This window comes from Xenopus laevis, chromosome 5S, assembly GCF_017654675.1.
Source record: "Xenopus laevis strain J_2021 chromosome 5S, Xenopus_laevis_v10.1, whole genome shotgun sequence".
NCBI lineage: Eukaryota > Metazoa > Chordata > Amphibia > Anura > Pipidae > Xenopus > Xenopus laevis.
Genome location: NC_054380.1, coordinates 17,779,963 through 17,792,567, shown reverse-complemented (window position 1 = coordinate 17,792,567; position 12,605 = coordinate 17,779,963). Strand labels below are relative to the sequence as shown.

Genomic DNA, 12,605 nt, shown 5'->3' with positions numbered 1-12,605 from the left:
ATCTCTACAATTGTCTACAATTGGTAGCCTATTTATAGTATTGATTAAAAGAGAACTTAACACTAAAAATGAATACGGCTAAAAATGCCATATTTTATATACTGAACTTATTGCACGAGGCTAAAGTTTCAGCTTGTCAATAGCAGCAATGATCCAGGACTTCAAACTTGTCACAGGGGGTCACCATCTTGGAAAGTGTCTGTGACACTCACATGCTCAGTGGGCTCTGAGCAGCTGTTGAGAAGCTAAGCTTAGGGCTCGTCACTAATTATGCAGCAGGAAATGAGGTTTGTCTGTAATATAAGGAGATACTACAGGTTTGCTGATTATTAAATTCTGATGCTAATTGCACTGGTTTCTGTGCTGCCATGTAGTAATTATCTGTATTAAAGGGGTTGTTCACCTTAAAACGCTTTTTCAAGTTCAGTTGGTTTTAGATAGTTCACCAGAAATAGACTTTTTCCAATTACTTCTATTTCCTATTTGTGACCCTTGTTCTAATAAGTGTAAAGTTTCATTTTTCACTTTCTAAAGCATCTCTGGGAGGGGGGGTTGCCGACCCTTTAACTGTTCTAAATTGATACGTTTAATTGATACATTTTTTTATCGTTGTCGCTGCTGACTCGTGGGCCACTATAACCTTTTTCTAAAGGCCTCAGAGAGCTCCTCTAGGTCTAGGCATGGGAAAACCACATTCTTCAACAACAGAGTGAAAAACAAACAAAAGGTCTAAGGTTAAAATATGGTTCTTCCCAGATCCTCTCTAATGTTGTTGTAATAATTTTCACCTAATCTGGTACATTTGATTCTATTAGATTTTTCAGCGAATGATAAAAGTGGGGGTATACTTGCTTTTCATATACAACATTTGCATTTTTGATTATCTAAATTACACACTGGGCTATAAAATGTAAATGATAAAAAAAATGGTGTAAAAAAGTGCCATGGGCTGTACATAGTCTTTTACCACTGTTCAGTATATATTGTAGCTAGATATACTTTGGTAATGCAGAACAGCCATATCATGTTCTTTTCTCAGATGTTATTTTAAATGTATATATGCGTATATATACTTTTTTTTTTTTTCCACACCATATAATATGGTCATTCTAAGACCTGTGTCGATGACACCAATGGAAAGTTTCATTCACGCTATAAGGAGTCTGTGTGTACACATCAAAACAGTTAAACAGATACAACATGCTGTGTGGTTACACAAGAGAAACCACAACATTATAACTAAAATGACAGAATAAAAGGCTAAATACAGGATTCCTGAGAGAGTTTTGTCTTCATGGGCTTATTTTCATATAAATATTCTAAAACCGTTACAAAGCATGTCGTTTTGTGTGTACTGATACATCAGGCAGAAGCACAATGGAGAAACCACAATTATTTTGGTACCATGATCCCTTTCTCAGTCTCCACCACATTTGGTATTAAATGAATATTGGTTGGCTTGCAGTGGTTTGGTTAGTTTGTCTTTTTAGCCAGTTGTTAATCAAAAGCTCTTTGAAATAACCTCTTCTGAAATTCACATTGAAGAGACACCACCAGCATTTTGTTTTTATAGCACCCGCAAATGATGTTATTACAATAAAATGACAAACAGAACATGTACATTAAATTCACAGAATTACTGAAAATACTATTTTTGTACTTGCACCTTTAAACAAAGTATAGCATTAAGTATAGCAGAAAAGCGCATCAGTTAATAGTGCTGCTCCAGCAGAATTCTGCACTGAAATCCATTTCTCAAAAGAGCAAACAGATTTTTTTATATTCAATTTTGAAATCTGACATGGGGCTAGACATATTGTCAATTTCCCAGCTGTCCCTGGTCATGTGACTTGTGCCTGCACTTTAGGAGAGAAATGCTTTCTGGCAGGCTGCTGTTTTTCCTTCTCAATGTAACTGAATGTGTCTCAGTGGGACATGGGTTTTTACTATTGAGTGTTGTTCTTAGATCTACCAGGCAGCTGTTATCTTGTGTTAGGGATCTGGTTACCTTCCCATTGTTATTTTGTTTGGCTGCTGGGGGGGAAAAGGGAGGGGGGTGATATCACTCCAACTTGCTGTAGAGCAGTAAAGAGGGATTGAAGTTTATTAGAGCACAAGTCACATGACTTGGGGAAGCTGGGAAATTGATAATATGTCTAGCCCCATGTCAGATTTCAAAATTGAATATAAAAAAATCTGTTTGCTCTTTTGAGAAATGGATTTCAGTGCAGAATTCTGCTGGAGCAGCACTATTAACTGATTCATTTTGAAAAATCTTTTTTTTCCCATGACAATAAAACCAATGACGTATTACAAGTTGTACAATGTTATACACAGATTGAGTATCAGTGAGACTTATTGCGCCATTGCTCATGCCAACCAACACACACTGCTTTAAAAAAAAAAAGAAAAGACAATGATGATCCCAAACACGAGGCCAACGTAACATTGAAATCACTCAAGAACAATAAAGGTGAATGTTTTACATTTAGCCTGATCCAGTATAGAGGTGCACAAGTGTTATTGGACTACATCTAGGAGCAAATCTTTTGTGTGTTTCTGGTTTTCAGATTATGCTCATTATCTCAGAGGCTTATTTATTAAAGGTTGGATTTTAGTTGTTTTAGAAACCACGACTAAACTCACATTCTCTAAAACCACGAATGTCCTTGAATTTATTAAAAGATCAGAATATAAAAAGTACAAACGGGGAAAAAGTGCGGAACGATGCAATAAAAATACCTCTTCTAAAACCTCTGAAAGTTTGACAATTTCTTGCGACAAAAAATCCGATTTGATTTAAAGCAGTCCAATAATATCAGTGCAGTCCCCATTGACTTCTGTAGCATCTCACCAACTTTTACTTGTTTGGTACTAGATGTTTTGTGGTTTTTTTCCACTTAAAGGAGACAGGCTGAATTTACTAAGTGATTGTATGTACTTACCTGAAACCCTGGGAGGTGCTCCTATCAGCAGAAAACTGTAGTGTGGAAAACCAAACTTTAACAAAGAAGTTGCTATTTTGTTATACTGCGCGTCTGCCCCGGGAAATTTGAAGAAAACCAATCGCTCCGTGGTGCTCGCTGGAAGAACCCCGAACCGGTGCAGTTTTCTGCTGATAGGAGCACCGGCCCGGGGAGTCGGGTAAGTATATAGAATAACTTGGGGTGCCTAACATTTGGCACCCCCAAGTAAATAGGCTTTTCCTTCTCCTTTAACAAAATTCTAATTTTTAGAGCTTTTTTGAAAATATAGGAAAACCACACATTTTTCGAAACTTGTGGAAAAAAACGCAATTCGATTGTTAGTAAACAGGCCCCCTAGTATCTGTGAGCAGCCACAAACATGATATGGGAAAATAAATATATATATTTTTTTCTTTTAATAGATACATTCATTGAAGAAGGTCACGGCAAAACAAACCACGTCCAGCATTCCCCCACAGCTTGCATGAATGTAAAGGTAACATATGTTGATGTCTCTTCATATCAGATCAGCTGTCCCATAACTGCCATTCCAAATGGATCAGTATGAGCACAGCATTTACTTTTGTTGAGCATTTATGGCTAAAGCAAGATTGAATGTAGAAATCTGCGGTGCACGCCCAACAGAATCAGAGTTTTAGCAATAGTTTATTCTTGGCAACATGGGAGCTTATTCTTTATTATTATTATATTTTTCTTGTTTGCAGTCAGTCACTTAAAGGAGCACTAAAGCCTAACTAGAGAAGTAGGCTAGAAATGTTGTACATTATGTCTTGGACTTCTGTACCAAAGATGCCCCAGTAGCTCCCCATCTTCTTTTCTGCTGATTCACTGCACATGCTCTGTGCTGCTGTCACTTACTGCGCTTAGGGACCCACTCACAATATACAGTACACATAGGGGCAAATTCACTAAGATTCGTAGTTGCGCCAGGCGTAACTTCGCCAGGCGTAGTTTCGCCAGCGCTTCGCAAATTCACTAAAATCCGAAGTTGCGCTCAGGGGTAGCGTAAGGTTGCGAAGTTGCGCTAGCGTTGATTCGCTAAGTGAAGCGAAGTTACGCTAGCGAAGGCTAATTTGCATATGGCGCCAAATTTCAATGGAGGAATACGTATCAGCACTACAAATGCCTAGAAAATCTTCAAAACATCAAATAAAAATTTTATTTTGCCCTACACATGTGCCCACTGTCTAGGTAAGTTGCCATGAGTCAGGAAATGTAGGGGGGAAGGAGGGGAGCCCCAAAAAAATTTTCGATCTTTTTCAGCCTATCACCCATAATGTAGAAAACACGCCAGCATTTTTTGGGACTTAGAAAAAATTTTGACTTTTTTTGAAGCAATCCCTATCTACTCTATTGCGCTTTGCCTGGTCTGAGGTGGCGAAGGAAGTCTAGCGTAAAAGGTAGCGTTCAGTACACTGCGAAAGTTAGTGAATTTGCGTAGTTATGTCCGTAGCGAAACTTCGCCAGGCGTAAGGGTGCGAAGTAACACTAGCGAATCTACGCCAGCGTTCGTTAGTGAATTTGCGCAGTAACGAAAATGCCAAACGCTGTGCAATTAGCATCAGAATGTAATAATCAGCCCTGTAGCATCAGCTTTTATTACAGGCCAAACTAATTTTCTGCTGGATAATTAGTGACGAGCCCTAAGCTTAGCTTCTCAACAGCTGCTCAGAGCCCACTGAGCATGTGAGTGTCGCAGACACTTTCCAAGATGGTGACCCCCTGTGACAAGTTTGAAGTCCTGGATCATTGCTGCTATTGACAAGCTGAAACTTTAGGCTGGTGCAATAAGTTTAGTATATAAAATATGGCATTTTAAGCCACATTAATTTTAAGGGTTTCGTTCTCCTTTAATTACAGCAAGAAGCAGTGATTCTGTTCGCAAAGTAATAGGGCAATTTGCCTTTTTGATCTGCCGCTCAACAGCCTTACATTTCAAGATGAACAAAATGCAACATCCTCCCATTACAACATAATAAAGTTAATATCAATAAATCCTCTTTAATATCTTTAACTAAAAATCCTCTGTGGACTAAACCCGTTTCCTCCAACTGTAGAAATAGGTTAATGGATGTTTGTATCAGTTTCAGCCCAGCCTGGCACTTGTTCCCTAAGCATCCCAATTTAAAGGAGAATGGTAGCAGATGGGGTTGTCTTTTCTGTATAAGCTATTGATAATCATGAGATTTCTCTTTGCCATTTGCAGATGGATGACGCAAGAATATCAAGCACATCCTATTCTTTGAAGATGTTGAGCAGCTCAGACTCCATTTTCTTCTGCACTTAGAATAAGTAGAGGAACACGGTGCACATAAATGGGTACACTGAATACTTGACCCTACATAGCGTTTGTTATATTTCTCAGGACTTTATCCTGTGTGGGCCTGTACCCAAAATATCAGGGTAAGGTCACTATGGAAGATCATCAGCTGTTCAAGGGCAACCTTGCAATTGGCAATAACGAAAATTTGTACTTTCAACAATTACAAAATGAAGCAAACAGCCAATCTCTAGACCACAGCTACGATTCACTGGACACCAATGCTTCAGAGTCTTCTTCATCATCTCCTCATTTATCCCATGAGTCTAGAAATCTTGCTTTGCCGGCAGTTACTAAAAGTGTCAGACCTGTGGACGCAGCCAGTCCGGCACATTGGACGTATTCTGCGTCTGGCAACCATATCCAGGGGAGAATAATTCATAATTTAAATAGCTACGACCAAAACTTGTCATGGAATTCGCAGACACAAAATGAAATCGTAGACTCTTTCCAGCTGCCATGTTTTGATCAACTCAACGAAAATAGAACGAAAATGACCAGTGGTGCTTTACACAAACTCGACTCGTTTACAAAGGTATTTGCGCGGCAGAATTTAAGAAATCCTTCCGCATCTCAGGGACTTCATGAACAGCCATCTCTAATGGATAGTGACAGTGCACTAAGGCAGCTGCTTTCTGTCAAACTAGGGGCTGAGCAGTCATCCCTTACAGCAACCATGGACAGGTACCAACAAACGCAACCAAACCTCCCAAATACACCACAGAAGCATCAAATGCAAGCGATGCAGCACCCACAGCAGCATTTTTTCTATGAATACCCACAGCATGTAAGCCAGTTGCAGTCAGAGTCTTTAATGCAACAAGGCCAACAGTATTTGCAACAAATTCAGTCTCATCAGTTGTTACCGCAGCAAGCGCAACAATCTCATTATTACATCCAAGATGCTCAGTCAGGCCAGCAGCGTGCATCATCTCAGGAAATGCAGCAACAACGTCAGTTCTCAGGTCAAGTGCCTCAGTATTACCATTCGCAGGCTGCAAGGCCAGAGCTGCATCACACAATGCAATCACTGCATCATCATATGCAAATGCAACCTGCCTCCTATCACAGGGATTGCAATCAAAAGACTGAGTATTACCAGCAGGATCAAACACAAACCATGCAGCTCATTCAGCTGGGATCAGTGCCACAATATGCTTATCAGCACTCGCAGCCCTTTAGGCACACGTACAAGCAGAACCTGGTGCCACAGCAGCAATCTCTGCACCAAGACTCAAGCCAGCAGAAATCATACGAAAGCCAATCTCAAGTTGTCATGGAAAGCGCAGTGGGATTTACAAATGTAGACACCGTAGATAATTATAACAATCATGATGTGGATGGTATTGGAAACACTGTATCTCAGCATGCTGCCCTGCCACAGGACTCTTCATTTATGGTGAATAGCAGAGGACCACATCCATCTTCAACTGCTGCCTGGCCTCAGGTACAGTGTAACCTTACAACTCTCATACAGAAATACAGTAGATGGGGAAGCTATATAGCAATAATAAAACTTAAAAATAATTAAAAAAAATTTTTGCATGCTTAACATTTAAAGCTTCAGTAATGCAACGCGTTTCGCAGGCATTTCCTGCTTCATCAGGCAATATGGAGCGGGAGCAAAAACCAACAGTGTCTTTGTATAAACTGTGACAGAGGCGCCTGGTGTGTTTATACAAAGACACTGTTGGTTTTTGCTCCCGCTCCATATTGCCTGATGAAGCAGGAAATGCCTGCGAAACGCGTTGCAATACAGTTTTGTGAATAAACTACTATTGAAAATTACCACTTTTGTTGGTGTCTGCTTGGAGGAGGTAAGTTTATTACTACCTCCTCTGAATTACCCATTGGGTTTTTAAGTGCTTTTAGCTATTTTTATCCTTTTGGCGCCTCTGTTTTGTTTTACTACCATATCGAGTCCACCCCGAGTGGAGGGGTATCATCCCCACTTTCTTCTTTTACAGAGAGCGACTTCTTATTCCTGAGTGGGGTCAGGATAATTTCCCCACCTGCCTATACAGTGGTTGCCTAGCGGTAACCCTGGTTTGTGAGTATTAACTTGTTTACTCTACCATTACTCCTTGTTAAAACATATTACACTATTGGGGCTCTTGGTGTTCCTTTTTGTCTCCAAAGCTTCAGTAATGAACACTTCTACAGTATAATAAGTTTCAACAGATCATTGCCCTCTCCCAGGAAGTCTCCCCAAGTGTGATTTTTTTTTCTGTGTTTCTGTGTATACATTGTCCTTATTGATGCCACCCCACATAAGTCATCAAAATAAACAGTAAGAATGTATAAATGATATATGGATGACCGGCAGCACAGGATTATCTTTTTGCAAAAGTTTTCATCTCAAATACTCAGTACTTGCAAAATGCACAGTCTCCTCCCATTGGTGGGTGCAGGCCCGTCCTGTCCTTACTCCTGCTAAACCTAGGCAGAGTTGCCCTAGAACTCCAACCTTCACTAGCCACCTGAGCTAAGCTTTGTGGTATGATGGCAACTTATCGTAGAGTTACATGGTGTTCCTAAAGGTAGAAGGATCATTGACATACTGTATCCTTTGATGTAAAGCAGTTGCACCCAGGCCCGGATTTCATGCTTCATTGCCCCTAGACCACTGGGTCCTAGCAGCTGCGTGAGCGGCCCACCCTCCCCGCATATGTGCAGGAGCTCGAGCATGCACAGGAACGCTGGGGATTCCCCAATGCCACCCCTATAATCCTGCCACCCTAGGTCTGGGCCTTGGTGGCCTTGCCATAAATTCAGGACTGGCTGCACTTTGCAACTTGCTGCCTGCGCCTGTCAGAGAGAGAAAATGATAACGATCCAGTGATGCGTGACGTAATGAGTCATTCTTCTCAACTCTCGCTTGCATGACCTTACGACTGCACACCTTAAAATTTAAATTAGTTCCAAATTTAGTTGGAATGCTCACCTCAACCAAACCCATTCTGAAAAAGGGGGGATGTGACCCGAATGCTGGCCCGCATTAAAGTGAGGGTCTGAATTTCCACTCGCAACCCTGCCAGATGTCGGGTTACCCGACCCGATGCAGGACTCTAACTGGCACAAGACAAAAATAATTTGCTAAAGGGTGTATGGATTTCACCCATTTCGTCCACTGCTTTCCTTTTTGTAAATGACCCCCAGAGTGTTTAGTGTTCCAGAATGCGTCTCTTGGAGTGAAGCGTTTTTTCTACTTATTTAATATGTTACATTTGTGTCAAAATGAGTTCCTGCCTTTAGTCACCCAAATATATTCCTTTATAGGTTCTCTCTGATGTCACTCTTCCCACGGTTTCACCAGATCACAGGTAATTTTTCCAGTTGCACTGATATTCATTTGAGTTCAATTTAACAGACACAAACATCCGGATACATGTTTCCATTCAGTAATGTCCATGACTGGTGTGCGGGTCAAAAGCTACCAGCAACGCTGTCTGTCATTCTTGGTTGGTAGCAAGCAGTAGGAAGGCTTGGGTGGGGAAGTTGAATCAGTTATTGAAGGGGAACTATCGTTAAAATGAAAATTTAATATAAGCTTCAGCATACTGAAATAAGACATTGTCTAAATATAATCAATTAATTCTGTAGTATTTCTGAAATAATCAAGTTTATTTTCACTATCCCTCTCTCAGCATCTGTTTCTCTTCATTCTCTCTTCATGCAGCAGTTGGGTGTCAGGTATTCATTGACAGTTAGATCCAATATATCTTATAGGGGGGATCATTTTGCCTAGAAGATGTATTAGAGCTCACTCTATTTAAATCATCAGACATCACGTCTCTCTACATGCAGGATTTGTGCAAAGGCAGTTATTTTGTTTGTACTGGAATCAGTAATTTGAATGAGCTCTAATATATATGCTAGGAAAGGAAGCCCCCTATAAGATATATTGGATCTAACTGTCAATGAATATCTGACACCCAACTGATGCATGAAGAGAGAATAGAAACAGATGCTGATAGAGGCATAGTGAACATAAACTTGATTATTTCAGAATTGATTGTACAATGATATAATTTTAGTATGATGAAGATTGTATTACATTTTTATTTTTGCACTTGTGTAGCACTCAACAACCAGCAGCTTCAGCTGTCATCAAACTACAACTCCCATCATCTTCAGCCATCAGTTCTGCCCTATTATAAGTAGAAAAGTCGACATCAATGACTAATTAAAAATCTCAACCAAATATAAACAGGAAGATTATAGATAAAGATATATGTAGTTCCTGTAATTCTAAATGTGTTTTTTAAGTAGCAAACCACACTGGGAGCCCCTCCCTGGATTGCTCTTAAATGTCACAGTTGTTGAATGAGCTGTAAATTCACTTTGGTTTAATTCCTGATGTACTTACATTTGCCCAGTTACAGCTAGACTGCACTTACCTCTGATGTTTGCCGCAGTTTCTATTTTATATGTTATCTTGGCACAGTGTATCAAGGAGTAAAATATATTTGCACTGTATAAATATGCAGTAGTGAAACTGGTAATTAAATGTAGCCTTATGGAATGTGGATTCCATTGTCATAACTCCCAACATTAAATATCTGCCCCAACCATGTCCTGTTAGACCCAGACACACCTTATATGCTAACCCATTAGAAGCCCTATGTTCTTTCTAGCTCACCCCATGGAGAAGTATGCAATTCTTTCCATGTTTCAGCTGCAAATTGATATCAGAAGCCAGTGGAGGACCCATGTTCTTAGTTCTTATACGCTGCTAGAAATGGCCAAAAATTAGCTAAATTAAACTGTAATTATGTTTTGGGGGGGATTCAAGGCACCTAAAAGGGGTTTGTGGCCGCAGCTTATACTTCGTTATAACTAACTGGAGCAGTGAACAAACTCCAACAAGTATACACAGCTGCAATTTCAGTCGTATCCCCAGAAGGGGCCCCTCAATATTTCGTTCTAGCAGTTCAATGGCCAAAGCAAAACAGAGGGCTAAAAGAATACTTCTGCCTGGTTAAAAAAACAATTTTCTCTCAATGACCCTTTGCTGGTGATGCACATATTAGACACCTGGCTCTGGATATATGGCAATCAAGTAGGGTTAACCACATTTGGTCTCTATCTGCTAATCCACAATAATGTACTGCATGGCCATTAATGAATCACTCCATGAAATTCATTCAAGTCTTCTGCATTTTTTTTTTTCATCCTTCCATCTGACGTCAACATAGAGGATTGTATTCCGAAAGAGAAGACTCCAAAAACCGACTCACATGCTCCATGTGCTTTAAGGAATTCAAAAGCCTTCCGGCACTGAATGGCCACTTGAGGTCACATGGTGGGGTGAGACACTCAAACCTAAAACAAGTAAGTGCACCAACTGAATCTGCCTATATTCTTTGGTGTCAGATCAACCACCAGATACAGCATCAAAGGTGGTTACCTGTGGCTTAGGCCAGAGAAGACATCAATGTCTTGCAATTTGCCCAGGCTATTTTGTGATGGCAACATTCAAAATTATGCCAGACTACATTCCTACCATGCGTCTTGTAAAGGGATTATAACACAAAAGGAGGGTCATGGTAGATGAAAAAAAAGCCTGAGAGTAGCAGTAGCAGTTTAGGCATGACTAAATCAACAGATTGAGAGGAAAGGAAAATTACAATTATACCTTCGCCTTCCTTTTACGGATGAGGCTCTTGTGTCTTTCTGTAATAACACACTACCCATTATAACAGACTGAGGGGCAGATTCACTACAGGGCGAATTGTCGCCAGCGGCTGCTTCGCGCGCATTGCACAACTTTGCCAGGTGCAAATTCACTACCACTACGCTAATTCACTAATATGCAAGTTGCGCCCTTGGCGCCGAATGCTGGCGATTTTTCACCATTTTTTTCTACTTCGACAGTGCGAGCATGTCTTAGCGAAGATGCGCTACCGTTCATTTGTGCCTCGCGAAAATTTGCTAGTGATCTTGCGCTTAAGTCAGTTTACATACAGTGGGTAATTTAAAGTTGTATGGACGTCATTATTATAAATGTTGGTGCAAATGCTTGAAGTTACCACTTTTTATTACAAATGTCCAGGAAACCTTAATAAAGACAATAGAAATTATATAATGCCCTACACATGGAGCCCACTGTAAAATGAATGTTCCATATGTTATGAAATGTCTGGAGAAAACCGGTTTCCCAAAAAAAGTTTGTAGGACTTTTGCAGGCAATCCCGCTTCAAAAAAGGAAAAGTCGCCAGAGTTTTTGGAACTTAAATGCATTTCCGGCACACAGGATATGATGTAAGTGACAGAAGATTGAGGAAGATCTAGCTTCTTTTTAGCACATCACCTGCTCTGAGGTGGCAAAGTCAACTCTTGCGAAAGAGATAACGTTCAGTAAAATTCGCACATACCTGAATTTGCGAAGTAACAACCTTCTTGCCAGAGTGAAAAGTCGCCTGGTGATTTTGAGTTTGAACGAACGCTAGCGACTGTCTCTTTCACTAATTGGCACCTGTTCCTGTTAGTGAATTGGCAATGTCCCTGTGGGTGGCAACGCTGTTGAATTGCTGTTGGTGTTAGCCACTTGTCCTTTAGTGAATCTGCCGCTGAGGCCAAACAAAGCTTCCACTTGATCCACTATGTATTGCAAAGCAGGGATATCAACCAACTTCTCCTCATTCATTTACTCATTAGTCTCTCTCATTAGAAAATATTAATTCAGACTTCAGATTTTCAGTGGCAAATTTGGGACATATAGGCACCCTGAGCTGAAAGAGTGAGTAGGACATAGTATATTTCTTTTATTAGAGAAATATTTCTATTTCATTACACAATATAGGTTATTTCAATCACGGTGCTGCCTTTAGAAATTGCACTTGAATTTTGTGCACAGATATGTATGAAATGTAGTCACTTATTTTAAGGTTTTCATTTAAACGTATCCCATTTACATTTCTTATCCACAAGCTGTCACATTGCTAAAGTAAGGATTATAGGATGTTGTGGATGGGTGGCAACTTTAGGACCACTAGAATCCTGTTTGATAAAGGCTGAAAGCCTTGAATTGTTTGTGCAGGAGGAAGGAGACGAGCAGCAGGCGAGCGAGATGGATAGCGTTCCCCCAATTGTTATGCCTGTTTCTGTGCCTGTAACGCTTTCCATGTCTGAGCCTAGTCTGCAAACCAGCTGCAAAGAGGAAAAAGTCCAGCCCGAGAGCTGTGCGTCGGATGATGACATGCCAGTCCTTACGAGGATGTCCTCCTCCCCGCCGTCCTCACCAAAAGCGGTCAGCTCATGCGCATCTTCTGTGAGTGCTTCTCTTCACTGCTGCT

At 40.5% G+C, this 12,605-nt stretch overlaps 2 protein-coding genes across 4 annotated transcripts in view; one reads left to right on the top strand and one right to left on the bottom strand.

The window, feature by feature from the left end:
• The window catches only part of ubr2.S (ubiquitin protein ligase E3 component n-recognin 2 S homeolog), a 174,915-nt gene that overhangs the window by 125,226 nt on the left and 37,084 nt on the right, over positions 1 to 12,605 (bottom strand). The window lies entirely within an intron of this gene.
• Positions 1 to 12,605, top strand: part of trerf1.S (transcriptional regulating factor 1 S homeolog) — an 83,337-nt gene that overhangs the window by 42,632 nt on the left and 28,100 nt on the right. Inside the window, exons 2-6 of one of the 2 annotated variants that reach the window (XM_018265011.2) lie at positions 3,389 to 3,462; positions 5,194 to 6,754; positions 8,587 to 8,630; positions 10,506 to 10,641; positions 12,350 to 12,580. In XM_018265011.2, the coding sequence (XP_018120500.1) occupies positions 5,402 to 6,754; positions 8,587 to 8,630; positions 10,506 to 10,641; positions 12,350 to 12,580 (1,764 nt within the window). In that variant the 5' untranslated portion in view covers positions 3,389 to 3,462; positions 5,194 to 5,401. The remainder of the gene's footprint in view (positions 1 to 3,388; positions 3,463 to 5,193; positions 6,755 to 8,586; positions 8,631 to 10,505; positions 10,642 to 12,349; positions 12,581 to 12,605) is intronic. The other variant, XM_041564268.1, reaches the window with a different exon arrangement.